Source organism: Neoarius graeffei, chromosome 4, assembly GCF_027579695.1.
Source record: "Neoarius graeffei isolate fNeoGra1 chromosome 4, fNeoGra1.pri, whole genome shotgun sequence".
NCBI lineage: Eukaryota > Metazoa > Chordata > Actinopteri > Siluriformes > Ariidae > Neoarius > Neoarius graeffei.
This window is the reverse complement of record NC_083572.1, coordinates 21,774,444-21,800,493: the sequence shown is the minus strand read 5'-3', so window position 1 is coordinate 21,800,493 and position 26,050 is coordinate 21,774,444. Positions and strand designations below refer to the sequence as shown.

Below are 26,050 nucleotides of genomic sequence, written 5' to 3'. Positions count from 1 at the left end.
TCAAGTTTTTGTACTTGATCCATTCCTAAGCCTGAACAGAATCACTTCAAGTGACCAAAATGGTTCAACAGAATGGCCAAGGTCATGTTTTTTCACACATTCCAACACAGTTCTAAAACTGTTTTGTACAACATCTTCATTTATCTGTTATTTTTTTTAAAAGTACAAATCATGACATACATACCATAGAGATATTATTGTAGCTGAACTTGTGCTGAATACAAAAAAGTCATATGACTTTGAAAATATTGATTAGATTTGTTGAAATTGATGATAAAATCAGAGCATTCCAAAATCATTAGAGTGCCAGAAGATACCCTCAGACCCCAGAGGGTTAAAGACCACTGTTTATGTTTACTTCCTACTTTGTTGTCTCATCTGCCCTGTACTGCTCTGTTTGCTGATCAACCGACTTCCGCCTGTTTCCTGACTATGATTCCTGATTCACAATTTGGCTTTGTCTGCAGTTTGCGCCTTACCCACTCTTCCCTGCATCTGCATCCGTAAGTGCCTGCAATCTGACAGAATACTTTGCCATCCATGCATGCAGCAGAGGAGGCAAAGCAGACTGCAATCAACGCACTCTGTTAGAAGAGCACCAGCAGATGAGTCACAATCTCAACACCAGGATGTCACAGCTCACTGCTGTGGTGTTGCAGGCTGTCCTCACACACCGCTCATCACCTGCAGGTGCACCTCGAAGCATTCCTCTGCCTGAAAAATATTCCAGGGAAGTTTCCAACTGCAAGGGACTCTTTCTTCAATGTTCTTTGTATTTTTCGTCACTCACAGGAGCAACTGATGAACATAAGATCTCCCAGTTCATCAATCTTCTCATCGGTAAAGCTCTCCAGTGGGCAAGCACAGTTTGGATGCATGGGGGCAAACACACTACTTCTTATGACTGTTTTCTGAAGCTGTTCATGAGTCTTTGACCATCAACCTGAGGGAATAGAGGTTTGAGAGAGTCTATTGACAATCTTACTGGGAGAAAGCGTATCACAGAGTATGCATTGGACTTCCACGCCTTAGCTGCCAGTAGTGGCTGGAACGAGCCAGGCTTAAAAGCTATGTTTCACCAAGGTTTGCATCCAGAGGTGCTCAGTGAGCTGGTATGCCATAACGAACATCTCTCCCTGAACTCTCTCATTGACCTGGCCATCCATCTAGATCACCTCATCCAAAAGTGACCCTCATTACAACTATCTCCTGCTCCCTCTCTTAACATGAACCTTGTAACTCCTAAGGAGGAGTATGTACAAGAAGCTCTGCAGCAGGGGTACATTAGGCATTCAACATCTCCGTCCTTGGCAGGGTTCTTCTTCATCGAAAAGAAAGGATAGGGTCTCCAGCCATGTCTAGACTATTGAGGCCTAAACCAGATCCCAGTAAAGTACCCATATCCACTGGTACCTTCAGCCTTAGAACAACTCAGACCTGCTAAGATATTCTCAAAAATAGACCTTCGCAGCATCTACACCCTGGTCAGGATTCATGAGGGTGATGAGTGGGAAACTGCATTTAACACTACCACGGGCGACTTCAAATATTTTGCCATGCCTTATGGCCTTACTTTTGCTCCCAGTGTCTTCCAGTGCCTCATCAATGACGTGCTCAGGGACTTGTTGGGGAGGTTCATTATTGCCTACATTGACGACATCTTGATCTACTCTACAGATGAGTATATCCACCACGAGCATGTCAGATCAGTGATCTCTCACCTGCTCCAGAATCACCTGTATATTAAGGCAGAAAAATGTGAGTTTCATGCCAGCCAGATCTCGTTCCTGAGCAATATTATCAGCTTGGGGGGTGAGCATGGACCAAGCCAAGGTCATAGCCATGACATCATGGCCCACTCCTACTTCAGTCAAGGAGTTGCAGTGCTTTCTAGGGTTTGCCAACTTCTACCGCTGCTTCATCTGCGGGTTCAGCACCACCATCGCAGCCCCTCTCACCAGTCTCCTGAAAAACAGACCTCATCACCTCCACTGGAGTCCTGCAGCCAATCAGGCTTTCAACCAGCTGATAACCGCTTTCACCACAGCCCCCATACTTCAGCACCGAGATCCTTCCAAACCAGTGTAGATGGACGCATCAGAAACAGGAGTAGGAGGAGTTCTGTCACAGTGTCTTGGAGAATGACCCAAGTTGCACCCCACTGCGTTCTACTCTAAGAAGCTCACACCCACCGAGAGAAACTATGACATTGGTAATCAAGAGCTCTCGGTTGTCAAGCTGCCCCTTGAGGAGTGGAGGCACTGGTTGGAAGGCGCAGTGCACCCATTCACGATCCTGACTGATCATAAGAACTTGGAATACTTAAGGACACTGAAGCATTTGAACCCCTGTCAGGCCAGATGGGCCCTGTTCTTCACCTGACTTCAGCTCACCATTTCCTATCGCCCAGGTTCCAGAAACACCAAGGCTGATGCTCTCTCCAAAATCTACACATCCTTATCTCACCTGTCTGAACCTACCACTATCCTACTGCCCGAATGCTTTCTGCAAGCCATAACCTGGGACATCGACAGAGAGATCAGACAGGCACAGCCCACAAGCCCACCGGAAAACTGCCCTCTGGGACTTCTGCATGTTCCACCCAGACTTGGAGGCAAACTAATCACCTGGACACACTCCTCTCCTGCCACCAGACAGCCCAGCAGCCATTGCACTTACCAGCTCTTCCAACACAAGTACTGGTGGAAAAACATGATCTCACACGTCAACCATTATGTCTCCTCATGCTCTGTCTGTGCCCAAGCCAAGGTTCCCAGAGCTCTCCCTGCTGGTAAACTATGTCCTCTCCCAGTACCCCAGTGGCCCTGGTCACATATCACCCTTGATTTCATCACTGACCTACCCCAGTCTTAAGGCAACACTGTCATCCTGGTCATCATTGATAGGTTCTCTAAGACACTCAGACTCATCCCACTACCAGGTCTTCCCACTGCATTTGAAACTGCCGAACTATTCAATCGCATTTTCTGCTACTATGGTATTCCTGAAGACATTGTCAGGGACCAGGGCCCCCAGTTCATATCATGGTTATGGTCACATTTCATGGACAGGCTGGAAGTGTCAATTAGCCTCACCTCTGGATATCACCCACAGTCCAACGGCCAAGCAGAACAAGCAAATCAAGAAGTGAGCTGCTTCCTCCACGTATACTGCATGTGGACCCAGAAGGATTGGGCACAATTCCTTCCATGGGCCGAGTATGCACAGAATTCTTTCAGACATTCAGCCACTCAGCTAACCCCATTCCAGTGTGTACTCAGATACCAACTCCCATTTTTTCCCTATGGGATGATACTCCTACACAGATTCTGGCCGTAGACTCCTGGTTCCAGAGGAGTCAACAGATATGGGAGGAGGTACATCAAAGAATGGAAGATGTTAATATGAAGTACAAACACTATGCCAACAAGCACAGAAGCACCACTCTAGAGTATGCCCCAGGTGACAGAGTATGGGTTTCCACGAAGAACCTCAGAGCTCCCAACTCCTGCAAGAAATTACAAGCCAGATTCATCAGTCCGTTCAGAGTTTTACGCAAAATCAACGAGGTCTCTTACAGGCTTGAGCTTCCCCCTTACAGCAAGATGCCTCAAACCTGCTATCCAAGGTCCTCTAGCCTCAGACACACCCACCCAAGAAACACCCTCCCCAGACATCAAAAGTGAGCCCATCTACCAGGTCAATAAGATCCTCAATTCCTGCCGCAGACAGGGACAACTCAAGTACTTGGTCGACTGGGAGGGTTACAGCCCAGCAGAATGTAGTTGGGTCAGATCCAAGGACATCTTAGACCCCCTCCTCACTCAAGAATTCCACAGCCAGCACCCTGAAAAACCTGCACCAAGGAAAGAGGTTGCTCCCAGAGGGCGCTCCTTGGAGTGGTGTTCCTGTCAGTAACAGCACTGAAAACCTGAGTTCGGAGCAGCCTCCAAACATGGCCACTCTCTGTACTACACTTCCCATGATACACGGCACCCCCTGTCACCAGAGTTTTAACTACATCACCTGTCTCCAATTATCGTGCAATCACCTTCCCTATATAAGCTCAGCAGTCACAAACATGCCTTGCGAAGTATTGTTCTGTGTCCCATACCTGATGTTACCAAGCTGTTTGTTTTCTAACTGACTTTCTGTTAAAGACATTTGTTTACTTCCTACTTTGTCATCTCATCTGCCCAGTTTGCTGATCGACCAACCTCCACCCATTTCCTGACTATGATTCCTGAGTCACGATTTGGCTTTGTCTGCAGCTTGTGTCATACCAGCTCTCCCTTGCATCCGTAAGGGGAGATTGTTAATCTAACAAGTGACAGGGCAGAGAAAGACAGACAGTTTTTGAAACATTGAGAACTTCAGGATATTAGCTCACCTTCTTTCCAAGAAATCCATAAATCATTAGTAGTCATCCAGGGTGAATATAGATCACTAAGGTTTTGGAGAGATTCGGTTATCATGAATGAGAGTTTCAGTGTGCAAGATGACATTTCAGGAGCCTTGATATTTTGGGAGCTTGTGAGAGTGACAGCAGAAGCATTCAACAATTTAGTCATTGCTTCATCTATGAAGTTAACAGCTGTTCTAGTTCCATCTGCTAAATAATTAACACTTAAACTCCAAGATAATTTAATGGGAATGGTTCCAGGAGTTATTTCCAGGTCTCAATGTGCATGTGGCTCAAAGATGTCCTTTCTTTCCACAATACATAGTTCAAACCTCCTTTGGCACTGTTTTCCCCAGTGAAAAGGCTAACCTGAATGGTAACATAACAAAGAGTAGAAATGAGCAAGAATATATTTGATATTGTGCTGTATGAGTGGGGTGACATTTCTGTGGATATCACTAAAATGTTGATTCTGGTTATGGCCCTGTAGGTAAGAATCCAGTTTAACAAACGTGGTGGAAGCATTGTGACCTCGCTTTCATGTTTTTTTTTTCAAGGGTTATGGAGTAATATTGCTAATATACTGTATTTTAATTATGTAATCTGACAGCACACTATTTTTGTGATCATAGTGCATGCAAAGACAAGGTGCAAAATTGAGGTGTTTTATATCTGTAGTATCTTTGTGATCAGTGAAGCAGGTGCTAACATGGCGCAGAACTGCACAAACATAATAAAAGAAGCTGAGTTTGAATGCATTATAAACAGTGTACAAATCAGGTTAAGCATGTCACAATTTCCAATCAAAATTGTGGGGGGCGCCTCCCCTTACATTTAAGAACTGTATGTAGTGCAGCATGGTGACATTTTAGGAGTGACACAAATACATTTCACTTACACAGGGATTAAAGCAAAAAAAAATCCTGAACCTGAACTTTTTAGATTTATGCAAGCGACTCTATTCACCATATGGTTGGAAGAGTTGGCACACAATATGGCATATATATGTTTTATGTGGTTGCAGGGGTCGTAATATGCGACATGAACACATTCACAGGGTCAAAAAGATTGCATGAATGATTGCAGACTACTGCCGCTTTTCCACTACCAACGCGGTCTTTGGACTGTGGGGGAAACCGGAACACCTGGAGGAAACCCACGCGGACAACATGCAAGCTCCGCACAGAAAGGCCCTCGCCGGCCACGGGGCTCGAACCCAGACCTTCTTGCTGTGAAGCGACATCGCTAACCACTACACCACTGTGGCAAAAGTAAACAAATAAATCAATAGTAAGTAAAAGTAAATTACATGGTAATGTTATTTATAATTAATTTGATTAGATTTTTATGTACACTATATGGACAAAAGTATGTGGCCACCTGAACATCACACCCATATGTGGGTCTTCACCAAACATCTGCCAGAAAGTTAGAAGCACGCAATTGTATAGGATGTCTTTGCATTTTGTAGCATTAAGATTTCCTTTCACTGGAACTATGGGGCCCAAATGTGTTCCTACATGACAATGCCCCAATGCACAAGTGAGGTCCACGAAGACTTGCTTTGTCAAGGTTGGTGTGCCCCATTGATGAACACCTTTGGAATGAATTCAAATGCTGACTGCACACCAGGCCTCCTCACCCAACATCACTAATGCTCTCTTAAGGCTGAATGGACAAATGCCCAGAGGCATGCTTCAAAATCTATTGGAAAACCTTCCTAGAAGAGTGAAGGTTATTATAACAGCAACTGTTGACCAAATCTGGAATGGGATATTCAGCAAAAACCTAATGTGTATATGGTATAGGGTGTAGCTCATTGATGGGTGTGTTTTAGGATGCAAAATCCTAAAAATCAAACAAAATCCAAAGAATAAACTCCTTTATACTGACAGATAATATCCATACAAGACATGTTCAAGTGTTCAGTTGTTCATATCTGTACCTCTATACTGCCTACAGATTTTTATTTTAAAAGAAAAACAGTGTCCCTGGGTACTGCCATCTTACTCTCTCCGAGATTCTGACATCACTTACTTGCCACATGACTCACTGAAGCTGAGACTTAGTGGATACATCACTTCTAAACTGTTGTAAACAACCGTAAAGATGCCGGAGTGTTAAGTATTTGGCTCCAAAAATAAGCCTGATCACTGAAGCAGTTAACATACACACCGTGATTGGCAAACAGTGTTTATTTTTGGGTTTTGTTTGACTTTAAGAGCAATTAAAATAAAACCTTAAGGTATATGACTTAAAGGTGTCAGGGACCAGACAGGAGAGGAGATCAAATGCACTCAAACCACAGTTTATTAATAACAGGGGAAAAGGGAGTTGGGAGAATGTGTGTGTGTGAAGTTCAGTGGCAGGAGGACTGAGAGGCAGGGATGGCTGGTGACGTCTGAGGTCTCCCATCCAAGTACTGACCCTGCTTAGCAGCAGAGATCAGACAGGATCAGGCGTTGTCAGAGAGGTGTAGCTGTAGGCTGACAGCACTTGGGTTTCAGGCAATCTCCCAGCAGTAGTCCCTCAGCAGGCTAGAGTTAGGGAGCAGGCTGGAACACAGTCACAGATCAGATAGCAAGATAGGGGACAGAAATGCAGGGTCAGGTTACCGGGGCTGGAGAGTAGGGCTCCAGGCAGGGCTGCTCACACCGGGCTGATGAAGAGGCAGGCGAGCAGCAGGGCTGGGCAGGCTGGAGATCAGGCGAAGGTACAGCAGAGGCAGGCAAGAGGCAGAGTCAACAGGACAGAAGGCAGATCAGGTTACCGGGGCTGGAGAGCAGACGGAACAGAATATCATCAGGAGTCAGAGTAGTAGGAACACAGAGCAGGTTATCACACTGGAAGTTGCAGACGATCTGACACAGAAGCTTGGGAGGACTGCAGCTTAAATACACACGGGGGGGGGAGCAGGTGATCGGCAACAGCCAATGACAGCCACTGGAAGTTAATAAGAGGAAGTGAGTGGAGATGTTACCTCAAGAGAAAAGCCCACAGGTAGGACCATGACAAAAGGCCCTTCATAATTTTTTTTTTTTTTTTGGTGTGATCTGGCCTTTCATAGCCACAACTAAGTTGCTTCTTCAGAGTTGTTGTTGTAGATAAAGTATTGGGGTGAAGTAGCCTAGATATAAAGTGGGGTGATACACAGTCCCCAGAATACCACATTGGAATAAGCAAAGAAATACACAGATATGAGACAAGTTCTGGAACAAAGATTATGCTCTACAAAAATGATGGAAAGGCCAAAGTATGAAGAAAGAAAGGATCTGCTCATGATCCAAAACTAATAAGCTTTGTTGTTGTTTTTTTTGTAATTATATCTAATTTAGATTATTGGCTTTTTAGGCTGCCATTTGTTTTTTTTTGTTTGTTTGTTTTTCTGAATGTAGGGCTTTGTTTTCAGACCTTTCTTCTAGCACATCCTCATACTGTAAGCCTTAACTCATTTCTTACATCCCTGTTTTGTGGATGTTTACCAGTTACAGTCTCTTCTGAAAGTATTGGAATACAAGGCCATTTTTTTGAAGAAAGAAAGGATCTGCTTATGATCCAAAACAAATAAGCTTTGTTGTTGTTTTTTTTGTAATTATATCTAATTTAGATTATTGGCTTTTTAGGCTGCCATTTTTTTTGTTTGTTTGTTTGTTTGTTTGTTTGTTTGTTTGTTTTTCTGAATGTAGGGCTTTGTTTTCAGACCTTTCTTCTAGCACATCCTCATACTGTAAGCCTTAACTCATTTCTTACATCCCTGTTTTGTGGATGTTTACCAGTTACAGTCTCTTCTGAAAGTATTGGAATACAAGGCCATTTTTTTTGGTTTTGCTAGACACTGAAGACCTCAAGTGTTTGAGATCAAAAGATAAATATGAGATGACAGATCAGAATATCAGCTTTCATTTCCTGGTATTTAGAAAATATCTAGTTTGTTAAACAACTTAAAAATATGGCACCTTTTGTAGCAGACTACCTAATGGCAGTTTTGGGTCTATGTCTTGATCCATAATGAATTGGTCAATTGGTCAAGTCTGGTGGAGGTAGTGTCATGGCTTGGGCTTGCATGGCTGCTTCTGGAACAGGTTTATTAATCTTTATTGATGATGTAACTCATGATGGTAGAAGCAGAATAAATTCATAAATCTACAGGAACATTTGCTCTGCCAATTTATAGAGAAATGTATCCAATCTAATTGGGAGGAAATTCATTATGCATCAAGACATAGACCCAAAACACACTGCCATTAGGTAGTCTGCTACGAAAGGTGCCATATTTTAAGTTGTTTAACAAACTAGATATTTTCTAAATACCAGGAAATGAAAGCTGATATTCTGATCTATCATCTCATATTTATCTTTTGATCTCAAACACAAATGTCTTCAGTGTCTAGCAAAACCAAAAAAATGGCCTTGTATTCCAATACTTTCAGAAGAGACTGTAACTGGTAAACATCCACAAAACAGGGCTGTAAGAAATGAGTTAAGGCTTTACAGTATGAGGATGTGCTAGAAGAAAGGTCTGAAAACAAAGCCCTACATTCAGGAAAACAAACAAAAAAATACAAAACAAATGGCAGCCCAAAAAGCCAATAATCTAAATTAGATATAATTACAAAAAAAATTTCAAAACTCACATACACTGGTAGACATTATAAGACAGGAAGATTTGATGCTGTAATGGCATATTTTTAAATACTTGTTGGTCAACATACTACATGAAGCTGCAGTGACTGCAAGACTGTCATTCACCCTCTCACTCTAGGCCATAAACAAAAACCTTGTTATACATCTTAGAGTATCTATTACCATTTGGAATGAAAATCAATGTCTGACAAATATTTTCTTGGCAAATGATTGCATGACATTGTCATGTTTCGACAACAGGTAAGCCACATTTAATACCAAGACATCATTTTAGGAGGGTTGCTGCTGGGCAAGGTGGGTGTACCTTTGAGCCCATATATCTAAACTCACAGACATATCATGGGTGGACAATTAACTTTTAAAAAATATTATAATTTCCCAAGAAACACTTGAAACTGATTTGACTGGTCAGATAAATTCTTCCTAAATAGACGATTATCTCTGTGTAATAAAAGACCTTAGTTATCTAGGCAGCTTATCTATGGTTGGGAAATAGGTGGAGCCCTACCTACCAGGAAATGAAAGCTGATATTCTGATCTATCATCTCATATTTATCTTTTGATCTCAAACACAAATGCCTTCTATGTCTAGCAAAACCAAAAAAAAAAATGGCCTTGTATTCCAATACTTTCAGAAGAGACTGTAACTGGTCAACATCCACAAAACAGGGATGTAAGAAATGAGTTAAGGCTTACAGTATGAGGATGTGCTAGAAGAAAGGTCTGAAAACAAAGCCCTACATTCAGGAAAAAAAAAAAAACAAATGGCAGCCTAAAAAGCCAATAATCTAAATTAGATATAATTACAAAAAAAAAATTCAAAACTCACATACACTGGTAGACATTATAAGACAGGAAGATTTGATGCTGTAATGGCATATTTTTAAATACTTGTTGGTCAACACAATACATGAAGCTGCAGTGACTGCAAGACTGTCATTTACCCTCTCACTCTAGGCCATAAAAAAACCTTGTTATACATCTTAGAGTATCTATTACAATTTGGAATGAAAATCAACGTCTGACAAATATTTTCTTGGCAAATGATTGCATGACATTGTTATGTTTCGACATCAGTATGTAATCAACAGGTAAGCCACATTTAACACCAAAACATCATTTTAGGAGGGTTGCTGCTGGGCAAGGTGGGTGTACCTTTGAGCCCATATATCTAAACTCACAGACATATCATGGGTGGACAATTAACTTTTAAAAAATATTATAATTTCCCAAGAAACACTTGAAACTGATTTGACTGGTTAGATAAATTCTTCCTAGATAAGCGATTATCTCTGTGTAATAAAAGACCTTAAAGTTATCTAGGCATGGGCGACATGGTGGTGTAGTGGAAAGCTCTGCCGCCTCACAGCAAGAAGGTCCGGGTTCAAGCCCCGTGGCCGGCGAGGGCCTTTCTGTGCGGAGTTTGCATGCTCTCCCCGTGTCCGCGTGGGTTTCCTCTGGGTGCTCCGGTTTCCCCCACAGTACAAAGACATGCAGGTTAGGTTAACTGTGACTCTAAATTGACCATAGGTGTGAATGTGAGTGTGAATGGTTGTCTGTGTCTATGTGTCAGCCCTGTGATGACCTGGCGACTTGTCCAGGGTGTACCCCGCCTTTCACCCGTAGTCAGCTGGGATAGGCTCCAGCTTGCCTGCGACCCTGTAGAACAGGATAAAGCGGCTAGAGATAATGAGATGAGATATCTAGGCAGCTTATCTATGGTTGGGAAATAGGTGGAGCCCTACCTCATTCTAAGTGCAGTTGATAAATAGGCTCAGTATATCTTATATATACTTCCTGCTTCCTGAGTTCGCGCCGAGTCCTTTTTCCCGCGAGTGCCGGCGTTAATTACTAATCCTTTTTTAACTTTTTTTCTACAAATAAATTTCCTCTTCATTTTTATTGTACTGTCGCTTTCATTTTTGTACTTTTCACTTTCGCTTTCCTTTTTCCGTTTTTTTTTCCCGGTTTTTTCTCTCTTTTTTTCGGAAGAACGCCGAGACCGGAAGCTTTCTTTTTCTCTCCTCCTGTGTAAAGTCCACAAGCGGAGGCCATCTGATCTGCTTTAATGTCAACAGATCTTCATTTAAGGTACGTGAATCTTTTCATCATGGCACACCTTCAGCCTGTTCAGTGTGCTGAGTGCAGGATGTTTAGTCATTCTTCCTCCGTCACTAGCGATAGCTCTATTAGCTTTACTTGTGATAAGTGCAGATTAGTTAGCTCTCTGACGGAGAAGATTACAGTGCTAGAAGCGCGTGTCCAGGCTTTAGAGCAGGTTAGTGAGCGTGAGAACAGTGTAGTTTCTGTTAGGGAAAGTCTGGACGCCCTAGGTGGAGTTAGCAATCCCCCAACTCCGGCATTAGAGCCCTTACAGCGGGGCGAATGGGTGACGGCTCGGCGGCATAAGCGTAGAGCCAAAGCTACTGCTGAGGCTCGCCCACGGGAGCACCACTCCTCTCCGCGTCACGTGTCGAACAGGTTTGCCCTCCTTAGTGATGCACCCACTGAGAAACGTGAAAGAGCTCTGGTTATAGGGGACTCTATCATACGGCACGTGAAATTAGCTCAGCCTTTAGGGGCATCAGCAGCTTTAGTCAGGTGTATACCGGGAGCCAGGGCGCCGGACATAGCAGGTAATCTTAGGGTCCTAGGCAAGCACAGGTTCTCAAAGATAGTTATCCATGCAGGAGCTAATGATATACGCCTTTGTCAGTCTGAGGTTACTAAGAGTAACTTTGTAGAGGTGTTTAAGTTAGCGAAGGCGATGTCCGATGCTATAGTATGCTCTGGCCCCATCCCAATGCGGCGTGGCGATGTAGCTTACAGCAGGTTATGGTCGCTGAACTGCTGGCTGTCCAGGTGGTGCTCTGAAAACAGTGTGGGCTTTATAGATAATTGGGCTAATTTTGAGGGCACTGCTGGCCTGTTAGGGCGGGACGGTATCCATCCCACTCGGGAAGGTGCTGCTCTCATTTCCTGCAGCATAGGTCATAGTCTCAGAACAGGCCTAGTTAATTTCTGACAATCCAGAGCCAAGGCCAGGGAGCAGACGAACAGGCTAAACCGACTGTCTGCTAGCTGCACAGAGTCGTCACTCAGGGCCCACTACATCGAGACTGTGTCTGTTCCCCGAGCTCAACAAAAAGGTAGAAATTTTCAGAGAGTTTGTTCCAGTAACCTAATCAATATAAAATTAGATCATACTGACTGTACAGCTGCTGCCAGCACCTTTGATCTAAAGGTGGGGCTATTAAATATTAGATCTCTTGCATCTAAAGCGCTAATGGTTAATGAACTCATTACTGATCAGGAGTTTAATGTACTTTGTTTAACAGAAACATGGATTAAGCCAAATGAATATATAGCATTAAATGAAGCGAGTCCTCCTGGATACAGTTATATACACCAGCCTCGTCTAACTGGCAGAGGAGGAGGCGTCGCGGTTATTTATAATGATTATCTAGGTGTAACACACAAACCTGGTTATAAACTTAATACATTTGAAGTTCTTCATACTCATATAATGTATGTAGCCTTGAAAAATAAGTCTACCCAGTTAATTCCATTGCTTATTATTTACAGGCCCCTGGGGCCATATTCTGAGTTTCTTTCTGAATTTGCAGATTTTATCTCAGATCGGGTTATTTCCTTAGACAAAGCTTTAGTTGTCGGAGATTTTAATATTCACTTCGATAACCCAGAAGACCCTTTAAAAACAGCGTTTGTGTCCATCTTAGATTCAGTCGGGATTAAGCAGAATGTCATAGGACCGACCCATAATGGTGGTCACACCCTTGATCTAATACTAACATTCAGATTAAACGTAGACAATACAGTCATACTTCCACAGTCTGAAGTTATCTCAGATCATTGTCTCATCTCATTCAAAATATGTCTGAGTAATAATATATGCACCTCACCACGCTACTGTATTAAACGTACTTTCACGTCAACTACTGCACAGAGCTTTATAAATGATCTCCCAGAGCTGTCAACTTTGATTGGGTCACTGTCAGCCCCTGCAGAACTTGATCAGGCAACTGAATGCTTAGTCAACATTCCACCATACTTTAGATAATGCAGCTCCTCTAAAAAGGAAAATGGTCAGAGACAAAAAATTAGCACCCTGGTATAATGATGACACTCGCACATTAAAACAGACCACTCGAAAATTGGAACGTAAATGGCGTCAAACAAAATTGGTAGTGTTCAAATTAGCTTGGAAGGAGAGCTTCCTGAAGTATAGAAAAGCTCTTAGTGCTGCGAGATCAACATATTTCTCCTCCCTAATAGAAGATAACAAAAATAATCCTAGATTCCTATTTAATACTGTAGCAAAATTAACCAGGAATAAGTCCACTATCGACACATGCACACCTGCAATATGTAGTAGCAACAACTTCATGAATTTTTTTTAATGACAAAATTGAGAATATCCGACAAAAAATTCAAACTACTAATTTAAGGTTAGACAATGAAAGTGGCCTTGTAGTTAACAATATAACTGTATCAGATCATCAGTTAGAATGTTTTACTCCCCTAAAAGAAACTGAATTACTTTCATTAATCTCTACATCAAAAGCCTCAACTTGCGTACTAGATCCCTTACCGACACATCTATTCAAACAGATAATGCCTGGAGTAATTGAACCGCTTCTAAAAATAATAAATTCTTCTCTTATGATTGGCTATGTACCCAAATCCTTTAAACTAGCAGTTATCAAACCCCTGATTAAAAAACCTGACCTTGATCCCTGCCAGCTGTCCAATTATCGGCCAATATCAAACCTCCCCTTTATCTCCAAGATCCTTGAAAAAGCTGTGGCACAGCAGTTATGCTCATATTTACATAGGAATAACATCCATGAAATGTATCAGTCAGGATTTAGACCTCATCATAGCACAGAGACAGCACTGGTTAAAGTAGTAAACGACCTACTGTTGGCGTCTGATCAGGGCTGTGTCTCGCTACTTGTGTTGCTTGACCTTAGTGCAGCATTTGATACCATTGATCATTCCATTCTTCTGGATAGACTAGAAAATGTTGTGGGAGTTAAGGGAATGGCCCTCTCCTGGCTCAGGTCTTATCTAACTGATCGTTATCAGTATGTTGATATAAATGGTGATATTTCTAGACATACCGAGGTAAAGTTTGGTGTTCCACAAGGTTCTGTCTTGGGTCCACTGCTTTTTTCTCTATATATGTTACCTCTGGGCGATATTATTCGTAAACATTGTATTAGTTTCCACTGTTATGCTGACGACACACAGTTGTATGTCTCTGCAAAACCTGATGAGAGACACCAGCTTAAAAGGAATTGTTAAGGACATTGAGGAATGTGTTAAGGACATTAGACACTGGATGCTTATTAATTTCCTTCTGCTTAACTCTGACAAGACTGAAGTACTTGTGCTAGGACCACATACAGCTAGAAGCAAGTTTTCTGATTACACAGTAACTCTGGATGGCCTTTCTGTTTCTTCACGTGCAGCAGTAAAAGACCTCGGAGTGATTATTGACCCCAGTCTTTCATTCGAAACTCACATTGATAACATCACCCGGATAGCTTTCTTTCATCTCAGAAATATTGCAAAGATAAGAAATTTAATGTCATTGCATGATGCAGAAAAACTAGTCCATGCTTTCGTTACCTCCAGGCTGGATTATTGTAATGCCTTACTGTCTGGATGTTCCAACAAGTGCATAAACAAGCTCCAGTTAGTTCAAAATGCAGCAGCAAGAGTCCTTACTAGAACTAGAAAATATGACCACATCACGCCTGTCTTATCCACACTGCATTGGCTCCCAATCAAATTTTGCATTGATTATAAAATACTACTATTGACCTTTAAAGCACTAAATGGTCTCGCACCACAGTACCGGAGGGAACTTCTGCTCCTCTATGACCCGCCACGCCTACTTAGATCAAAAGGTGCAGGCTATCTGCTGGTACCTCGTATAGTGAAGGCTACATCAGGGGGCAGAGCCTTTTCTTACAAAGCCCCACTGTTATGGAACAGCCTTCCAAGTAATGTTCGGGAATCAGACACAGTCTCAGCATTTAAGTCTAGGCTGAAAACATATCTGTTTAGTCAAGCCTTTTGTTAATGGTGTTTATGAGGTAAAGGAGTAGATCTGGAGGGTCCTCAGACAGTGTTTTGGTAAACTGGGATGTATGGATGCTGTCAGTCCCCACTCGCTTGCTCACTCGAGTTTGTTGATGGTGTAGTGGCTGGCTGCTTTATGTCCCGGGGCTCCCTCATGCCTGTGTTACCTTTTGGCTCCCTCCTTTTAGTTATGCTGTCATAGTTAGTTGCCGGAGTCCCTGCTTGTACTCGGTGCAATATGTATACTGTTCCTACTTATTCAGGTGACATTGGGCATACCTAACCATCTGTATTTTCTTTCCCTCCCCCCACCCCAAATCTGTCCCTCTGAGTTACATGGAGTCAACAGGAAATCTTTTGGTGGAGAGGGTAGAGACCTCGACTGGCTATCGTAGCCTGCAGGGAATCGGCCGTCAGACATTGTCGCATGTCCCAGACCCGGTGAAATGTAACTGAATTGTCTTGGCCAGCCCTAAGGGTCCCATCTGCATCTCATCATTGCTGAGGAGTGTGCTCCCATCACCCAATCAAGCATCCAGCCAGAGCAGGTCATGATATATTTTACCATATTAACATGCCATTGTTGTGTGTTATGCCTGATGTAAAGACTCTCGTCTCTGCGAGCCTACCACACAGATTTAATACTTGTCATTTTTAGGGCATACCTAACAACGTGTTTTCTTTCTCTCTCTCTCTCTCTCTCTCCCCCCCCAATCTGTCCCTCTGAGTTACATGTTGATCCTGGGATTGAGATGCTGGCCTCTTCTGCCCCTCAGACCTGCTTGATCCATCCTGGTGCCCTGTGTCTGGTCGGAGTTTTATCGCATCGCTCCTGTGAAGGACGGCCCCATGAGGAAAGTTGAGGGTTATACCTGTTAAAACTGTTAATATTATAGTCAGGCTGTCTGGTGTTGCCCAAATGAGGATGGGTTCCCTTTTGAGTCTGGTTCCTCTCGAGGTTTCTTCCTCATGTCGTCTGAGGGAGTTTTTCCTTGCCACCGTCGCCACAGGCTTGCTCATTGGGGATAGATTAGGGATAAAATTAGCTCATGTTTTAAGTCATTCAAATTCTGTAAAGCTGCTCTGCGACAATGTTTATTGTTAAAAGCGCTATACAAATAAACTTGATTTGATTTGATATCTGGAAAGACCAGCTCACTGGCACATATGTGCCCAAACTGTGAGTCAAATCTCACAGTAGAAGCTGAAATAAGAAAGAATGAAAGCAAACCCTTTCAATGGCACTATTAAAAGGGGGAATGGCAACTAACCATGCCTGTTTCTTAAATATATACCATATTTTGTTTAATTAAGGGTAATTTTGCCCAAATCTCAAAACATGACAACATGAAATAAGCATGCGGCAGCAGAGTGACAGGTGAATATGACTTTTTTCTTTTGAAGACATTTTGACAACTTATGTTAACAGAAAATAAAATGTGTATATTTCATGTGATTATGTCTTCTGATTCTAGTGTACAAGTGGCAGGGGGAAACGGCACAAAGTGGCATCTGTTTCAGAGTATTGAAACTCTTTATTACGTAAAACTTTAAACAGGTTGCTGAGCAATGTCACTTAATGCGGCTTCTGAAAGTGGCAGCTCCTAGTGAGTGAAATTTTTGTGTGTGTGTGTGTGTGTGTGTGTGTGTGTGTGTGAGAGAGAGAGAATAATGTTAATAACCTCAAGCTACAAAAGTGTTTTTTGTCAAGTTAAGCATGGGGTAGATTTTGCTTTGGGGTTGTGTGGAACAGGAAACATCGTACAAGTAGGTAAAAAATGAATTCCAGTAAATATCAGCAAATTCTGGAACCAGTTGAATGAATGAATGAATGAATGGTTTATTTTGGTTACAATCTACAGTACAAAATTTAAATTTTGTGCACTCAGCTGACAAAGAATTATTATACATGCTTGCACTAAACATTTTCTCACAAAAAAATTTAACAAACTCTGTAATCAAAAAAGGAATAGGCTGAAGCTGAGGTTTACAGTATTTTTGCCTATCCTGTACAATCCATAAAATAGCCCAGAATATCAGTAATACAAGGGAAAAAAACATAACAAAAATTTCTCTAAATTATTATTCTTAATCATTTCATGTCAATCATTTTACATTGTAATCCTTAATTATTTTACCTTTCAATTTTTTTTAAAACTCAACCGCGATCTACACAATTTCAGATCATCACTAAGTCCATTCCACAATATAACTCCCAAAAATGAAACACATCTATATTTAACATTAGTTCTCACATTACCTCTTTCAAAGACACCCAACCCTCTTAACTTATTTTTTTTCTCTTAATTTAAACATTTTTTGAATACAGATGGGAAGACTTATTTTTTACTCAAAATAGTATTTCTAATGTTTTTAAGTATACAATATCTAAGAATTTTAAGGTACAAGACTCTATAAATAGTTTATTAGTGGTTTCACGATAGGAAGCTTTATTTATTATTCTGATAACTCTTTTCTGGAGTTTAATTATAGGGTTCTATATGTTCTATATGTATTTCCCCAAACCTCAACACAATATGACATACCGGTATATGGCATTATAAATGAGAAATACAATATACACAGACATTTCTTGTTCAAAAAAATCGCTTGTTTTGTAAATAATACCAATAGTTTTAGATAATTTATGTTTTATATATTCTATATGTGGCTTCCAACTGAATTTATGATCTAAAATTACTCCCAACAATTTAGTTTCATATACTCTTTCAATTTCGACTTCATTTACGATTAATTGAATTTCACAATTTGCCCTAACCCCACCAAACACCATATATTTTGTTTTATTTTCATTTAATGCTAACTTATTAATATCAAACCATTCTTTTAACCTGATCAACTCCTATTCTACTGTTAACAATTCTTTAATATCTGGTCCTAAACAAAATAAATTTGTATCATCCGCAAATGCAATAAATTTCAACTTATTAAATACTGTACAAATATCATTCAAATAAAGTATAAATGATTACTTACTTATATCTAAACAAATGGATATTCCATCCATGATGGCGCCGCGGACGGCTGCCTTGGGACTTCGCTCTCTCGTACTTTCTATGTTTTGTGTAATTGTGTTAATTCTTCTTCGTGCTTTCACGGAAAGCTGCTGCGCTGAGGTTTTTTAAATGTTTCCACATAGTGCTCCTGATAGGAGTATAATGCGGAGGTGTTTTTTTCCCTCTCATCTCGCATTGGTCTGCCTCTCCTCCCCTGAGCTTTCCTGCTTCTGCTCTGCTGACTTGTCTTGTCTGAGAGACCCTTTCTGCATTGTTCTTCAAATCAAAATTCATGGATTTGATAAACTGGTCTCTTCACGCAATTGACAATCTTCTCGATGAGAAGCCCGGGTTCGGGGGAACCAGCCTGTCCTGCCGGAACGTTCGCAGCTGGATATACGATGGACGCTTGGGAGAAGTGTCGTGTCGTGTGCCTGGCGGTTCTTTCTGTGGAGGACATTGAGGATATTTACCTATTCGGAACCATGATCACAGGACTTTTGCTGATTGGACTAGGCATTGCCCTGGTGTATCGAGGAAATCAGAAAACGGTGACAGCTGTTCAAAGCCCCATAAAGCTGCCCGACATGATTGAAGCGGTGGGCAGAGCTGTCGGCACTCAGACTGTGGCTATTTAAAAACTTGAGCCGCTCGGTGGATTCCATATTGGAGAAGTTGATGGCTTTGCAGAGAGATATGGATCATTTTAGTGACCAGAATGGACGAGCAGGGTAGTCTGCCACGTCTACCCATTTCAAGCCTAAACAAATTCCTATCTTATCTTCGGCTCTCCCAGCCAGCACTGCCTCAAGGTCGTTGCTGGAGCAACAATCTTCCCCTGAAGATCACTGCAGTTAGACTCTCTCTGTATTTCCTATTATTCCCTACTATTGCACCATTTCTGTGTTTTGTTTGTTCGTTTTGTGTGTACGCTTTTATCTGTGTTGTACTATGAAAGCTAAGTGGTACCGGAGTCAAATTCCTCGTATGTGTTCACACACCTGGCAATAAAAGTGTTTCTGATTCTGATAACTTGGGTCCCAATACCGAACCTTGTGGAACACCACAAGTTACTTTTCTAAGATGTGACAGTATTATTAATTTTTACATACTGAAACCTATTATTTAAATAACTTCTTATCCAATTTAGTGTAACACCTCTTATCCCGTAATGCTCCAATTTCTGCAGAAGTAAGGAATGATTAATTGTGTCAAACGCTTTAGGTAAATCAACAAAAACACCTACAGCGTATTGTTTCTTATCGATAGCTGTAGCTATATTTTCTACAAATTCCATCACTGCTAAGGATGTTGATCTAAACCCATATTGATGGTCACTCAATAGCTCATATTTCTCCATAAAATCATCCAGTCTATTTACAAACAATGTTTTGAGTATTTTTGAAAACTGAGGTAGCAAAGACACAGGTCTGTAATTTGATACAATATGTTTATCACTGGGCGGCACGGTGGTGCAGTGGTTAGCGCCGTCACCTCACAGCAAGAAGGTCCGGGTTCGAGCCCTGTGGCCGGCGAGGGCCTTTCTGTGTGGAGTTTGCATGTTCTCCCTGTGTCCGCGTGGGTTTCCTCCGGGTGCTCCGGTTTCCCCCACAGTCCAAAGACATGCAGGTTAAGTTAACTGGTGACTCTAAATTGACCGTAGGTGTGAATGGTTGTCTGTGTCTGTGTCAGCCCTGTGATGACCTGGCAACTTGTCCAGGGTGTACCCCGCCTTTCACCCGTAGTCAGCTGGGATAGGCTCCAGCTTGCCTGCAACCCTGTAGAACAGGATAAAGCATCTAGAGATAATGAGATGAGATGTTTATCACCATTTTTATAGATTGGGACCACCTTAGCCATTTTCATCAAATCAGGAAAAATACCTGTTTGAAAGGATTTATTACATATATAAGTAAATGGTTTGAGGACACAGTCCATTACTTCCTTTATAAGTGACATATCAATAGTATTATCATCTGTAGATTTTTTACTCTTAAACTTTCGGACCACTTCTAATACATCACTCTCACAAACTCCGCCAAGGAACGTTGAATTATTACTGTTGAATGCGCAATCATAATTATGGTCTACATCACTAATTTCCCTTGCTAAATTTGGGCCTACATTAACAAAAAAAAATAATTAAACTCCTCAGTATTTTCAATAATTGAATTATCATTATTTACAAAATGTGTTGGAAAATCATTTTTACTATGAATTTTTCATACCATTGAGCACTCTCCAGGTACCCTTAATGTTATTTTTATGTTTTAGCAGCAATTGATCATAATAGTCTTTTTTCTGTACAGTCTCATAATAGATGTCAATTTGTTTTTATATTTTTATATATGTATTTGTCCTCCTTATCCTTGGTTCTATGTGTGATAAATTCCCCATAAAGCCTATTTTTTCTTTTTACAAGCTTTGTCCAACCCTTCTGCAAACCATGGTTTGCTCTTCTTTTTTGGATCTTGTCTATGTTCTTTCAATGGGCAATGGCGGTCATAAAATAACAAAAATGTATCTAAAATCATCTACAAAAACTTCCTGCCAATCATGATTTATAAGGTCTGCCTTGAGTGCCATAATTGCCTCTGGTGATTTAATTCTAACTAAATTACTAGTCTGTGTATTTGTTCCTACTTTTAACTTTTTCCTTATTTCTAACACAGCAAAAACAGGCAAATGATTACTTACATCAGACACTAATAATTCACTAACTATTTTCACATCAGTTACTGTACATTTGTAAAAACATTATCAATGTTGCAGCATCTTTGGTTATTCTGCTAGGTTTTACAATTAACAGATGGAAACTCAAACTAAACATAATATTAACAAACTCTGTAGTTTTCATATAATCATTAGATTTCAATAAATCAATGCTGAAGTCACCACAAACCAAAATAGTCTTGTCATTGTTTTTCATATAATTCAGACATCATCTTTTTGAATTGATCAATACATGACCCGGTGTTCTATAAATACAACTAATTAATGTTTTTGGATCTTTCAACCTCAATTTCAATGGTTATACATTCCATCAAATTGTCAGTAACAATGGTCATATCCCCAATAACTTTGCATTTAAAAGCAGACATCACAAACAGGGCAACACCCCCTCCCCTTTTATTGTCCCTGTTTTGCCAAAACATTTCATAACCATCTAATCCTTCCTGTAGATCTTTTTCATCACTCAACCAAGTCTCTGAAATTGCTATTATAGTAAACTTTTGTTGAAGCTGTTGAAGGTAATCTTTAATTTTGGAGAAATTACTGTAGAGACTCCTACTATTAATCACTGAAAACCCCTCCATCTTCATGCTGGAATTAAACTTATCTTCCGAATAATATTCACAGTTCATGTCAATGTTCTGGTAGAAGTGGATCTCTGGATCAAATGTCATTTTCTAAATCATAAAGCTTGTGATCTTGAAAGTCAAAAGACTTAAAATCTGTGTATTCACACATTTTTACCATATTTGTCACTCACAAGCAGTATTTTGCATATACCTATGTTTCAAAACAAAATAAATGTTTGACATTCCCCCACTATTCCACCTCTCCACCATGTGATTCGTCATTTTCATTTGTATCAATCCAGCTCTTTAATGTCTCTGACTACTATCACTCTGGCCTGTTCTGGTGTGCCATTTAGTTGTATCATTTATTTTACAGTTCCTTGTCCAAGTGTCTTGAATCCGCTTTTCCTTTTTCAGAATTCTAGCTTGTCTTGCAATTTCACCATTTCTCTTAGTCAGATGCTCATTTACATATACCCCTGTGCCCTTCAATTTTTTCACCTGCTTTAACACCTCATGTTTGTGTTTTCTACTCACAAATCGAATGATGTTGGACCTGTTGTCTCGTCTTTGGGGTATAGTACAGCAAGCAGCTATATTTTGACTGTCTATAGAAATGTCTTTACTGCTGAAAAAGTTGATGACTGGCTGCTCAAGTATACATAGTTCACCTCTTGGTGCATCCTCACCCTCCTTGTCAGCTGCTGTAATTCTTGCATAGGTACAGTGGGTTGTCTCAAGTCCAGATATCACAATGTCCTCCATCCTTGTGTACTGCTCCAAATCATCTACTCTTCTTTCAAGCTCTTCAATTTTCTTGTCTTTTTCTTTGATCACAGCTTTCAGTTGTTTTACTTCTTCAGTTAAGTCCAGTAGGCCCCTCTGTTGCTTTGCCACCTTACTTAGCTCCTCTGGCATGAAGTTCAAAGATTTTTTTTAACCTCCTCCATGTCTTCTCCTAATTTCTTTGTAGACATATCTTTTAGTTGATTAAGACAGTACTTAGGAAGGCAAAAACACACACACACACACACACACACACACACACACCAACTTTCTTGCCGAGATTCCAGGTAGTCCAATGTTGTTGGTATATCAACACAATATGGCCTGCCACCAAAAGCGGCCTTCCACCAAAAACATCCAAAACCTCAAAAATGGCAGAAAATAATCATACCAGTTGAAAGGTCTCTTTTTTTTTTTTTTTTTTGTAAAAATGAAAATACAACTCAAATATGCTGAGTTGTGATAGTCAGTTAAGAAACCAGAGCTAAAAAGTGACTGGCTTCACCAACAGGACAGGATCCGAAACATACCTCAATATCCACCATGAACCACTTAAAGAAACGCAAGCTGAACCTTTTGGAATGGCTCCTCACAGTCCCCTGACCTGAACATCATTGAAGATCTGTAGGTAGCTCTTAAACATGCTGTGCATACAAGATGACCTAAGAATATCGCAGTGCTAGAAGCGTTCTGCACAGAAAAGTGGGTGAAAATTCATTCAACAGGAATAGAAATGGTAGCTGGCTACAAAAAGCATGATATCTCCAATCTGTGATATCAACGGGAATGTCTTTATTAACCTTTACTGAGTGTCTGCTAAAAAAAAAGAAACACAGAAATGTGTGTCTCCAGTTCAGAACTCTTTTGGAACAATTCATTTTGTCATGTTTGGAGAAAGAAGGGTTGTGCCAACAACAGCTTTGCAACAAAGTATTAATATTCCTTTGTGGTGTGCTATTTTTTCTCCTTTCAGTTAAGTTTTTTAAGCACATCTTTCTTTATGATTTATGGTTATGAATAGGGTAGATAGGGTGTTAGGCTAGATACTGTATGGGATTTCAGACACAGAAAAAGGGTCAACTAGTTTGTGCAAAGCCTGAAATACAGATATTACATAATAGGGAAAAACACGTATGTCTATGCAGGAAAGGAAAAAATAATTTGAGGCATGCATAGGATATTTAACAATTATTCCACAAAATCAAGTCGTAAATGAGCTGATAGCCAACGAGCCGCGTAGCACCGAGTTGGCTATAAGCCATGTATGACTCGATTGAGTGGAATAACTGTCTTATTATATCCACATTCACTGGATTTTGAGAAATAGAGCATTTTTATTTTTTGAAAATTCGATAAATAAAAACTTTATACAAAACATCTGACAAAATCATTTCTGCTGAGGCGGACTTCTGGAAAACCTATCAATGTCTGCACGAATTGACTGGGTTTGTTTGTTTTTGTAGAATGTGCCATCTTGCCGTCATGCCGAAGTCTAGAATAGCTTGAGACATTTATTTATTTCTCCCTTGGACATTTCAGTTATGTAATTTTCAAACTTCTTTGAGCTTTTGAACCAGTCTAAAAAAGCTTAAAGATGAAGAGTAGAGTTTTTATTTCATCCTTGGTTGGTTCAGCAAAACGCTCTGCCATTTTATTTTTCTCTACTCATGGTATATGATTCAGATTCAGAGCTGAGCCGAGCTGACAGCCTAGAAGTGGAGTAGCCAAACAGAGCACGCGATTGCTCATATCCAGTGAATGTGGATATAATAATTGAAAGCTAGGTTGTATGGCACAGCTTTTGAGCCACATCTGTGACAAGATTCTATAAATAGTTAGGATGTCATTCATCCAATACAATCCAAAAGAGGGAAATCCTATGAAATGAGATCTTGTATCTTTATTTTCAAACCTACTCTGTGGCCATAAGGCATCACATACTCTTTTTTTTTTTTTTTTCCCTATCTCAGGATTGAACTCTGAGGCGATCCTAGCTTGGTAGTACAGTATGAAGAAGAGGCAACATCAGATGCTGTTTTTAGTGGGTGTAGTAGCCTGGGTGCTGCTCTTCTTTATTGTCTTCTACCAGAGCACAGACTCTAACTTGATTTTCTTCCACGCTTATGTACCCTTCACTTCTGTCTGGGGCAGCATGAGGCCCATTGTTGCCCCATATGTGGAAAACAACACCAGCACTGAACAGCTAAATTTGAGTGTAGATGAGTCTTGGGCAGATAAAGTGCTTAGAGGACTATGGATGGGCTGGGCATCTTCTGACATGCTAAGTTCAGATCTTCAGAATGCCAAGAAGAACTATACTACTATCAACCAATACAAGGTGAACTACACAGGACACTGGAAGAAGCAGAGGGACAGGAAGAAGCTCCTATGCCATTTGAAGCAGCAGTACCTGTTCAGGACACTGAATGGATCTGAGGAGCCCTTCGCCAGCCTGGGATGGCAGACGCTGGTGCCTCATCAACCTTTGGAACAGGCTATTAATGGCCCCTACAGGACATGTGCTGTGGTTTCCTCGGCTGGTGCCATTCTCAACTCATCCCTGGGTACAGAGATTGGTGAGTGGCTGGGTTTTGGATGTAAGCAAGATTGTATAGATAAGCACTTGATATTTTGCTGTTAAATTAAGTCTTATTGGTTGAGATTTGCTTCCTGTAAAGTTTAAACCAAAAAAACATACTCAAGGGCCAAAAGAATAACTTTATTTCAATTATGATAAACTAATACTAATATTTATGCAGTTGTATTGCACACACTATATATTATTTAAAACTGAACAAACCCATTTTGAGAGAGCCTCATATGAAATTTAAAAATGTATTAATACTATGTATGTGACATGCACCATGTTTTCAAAATTTTGTGGAGCCATATTTCATTGAAATGGTCACGTGTATCATTCTAACACAGTGTTGCTCATTATCATAATATATTATTACTATATTGATGATTAAGTAGATCATTGTTTTTTTTTATTGACCAACATCTAATATACTTAATAATAAGGTTATCTGTGCATTGTTCATTATCACCACCACCAATATACAATATAAATGTATAAAAATACAAAATATAAAGTAATCCTCGTTAAAGATTTAGTTTGGCAGTTTGTTTTCTGTGACTGGTCTTTGAAGTGGAATCAGGCATTTGGACACTTGACAATTATTCATCTCATCTGTTTACCCTCCCTTACCTCCCTGAATGACAGTCTATTTATGTCAAATTGTTCATTTATGTTCTTTCTTAGTTTGTTTCATGCAACTTTAATCTGATCAGCTGTTGAATACTGCTGTTGCAAAATGATTAATTGCTGAATGTGGTGCACTGTGAAAATTATGGCTGAAAGTTACTGACAGACAGACATTATGGTGCAATACTTGAAGTTCTTTAGTAGTGTTTGCTTGCTGAAATAGAACACTTACTAAATTACACTGTTCCATTCAGAAACAGTTCACACTTCACACACACTACATACATGATCATAATAGGGATGTTATCTACGGGGGGTAGGTCCATTTTCTCATGCAGCCTTTGCTGCCATCTAGTAGTCATAGAACGACAAAGTTATGCCTACTTTATATTTATAATCATTTGGCTAATGTTATCTAAATCAATGCAAAACTGAGCCAGGATATAATTGAGCAACTTGGTGTAACCGAAAACCTTAACCACTGAGCTGCCATTGCCCTATAGATATGGTTATTGAGATGTCTATGATTATCTATTATATAAATGTGATCCTTGATACCATGTATGAATTTAATTAGTAT

The 26,050-nt window shown here is 40.5% G+C and overlaps 1 protein-coding gene across 7 annotated transcripts in view; it reads left to right on the top strand.

Annotated features, from left to right (window-relative positions):
* Positions 1-26,050, top strand: part of st6gal2b (ST6 beta-galactosamide alpha-2,6-sialyltranferase 2b) — a 57,404-nt gene that overhangs the window by 25,696 nt on the left and 5,658 nt on the right. For 4 of the 7 annotated variants that reach the window (XM_060919000.1, XM_060918998.1, XM_060918999.1 and 1 more), the window contains one exon: positions 24,233-24,838. In XM_060919000.1, coding sequence (XP_060774983.1) covers positions 24,271-24,838 — 568 coding nt within the window. In that variant the 5' untranslated portion in view covers positions 24,233-24,270. Of the gene's footprint in view, positions 1-6,772; positions 7,403-15,118; positions 16,536-16,632; positions 16,680-16,739; positions 16,765-24,232; positions 24,839-26,050 lie in introns of those variants that run through there. The other 3 variants (XM_060919002.1, XM_060919001.1, XM_060919004.1) reach the window with 3 other exon arrangements.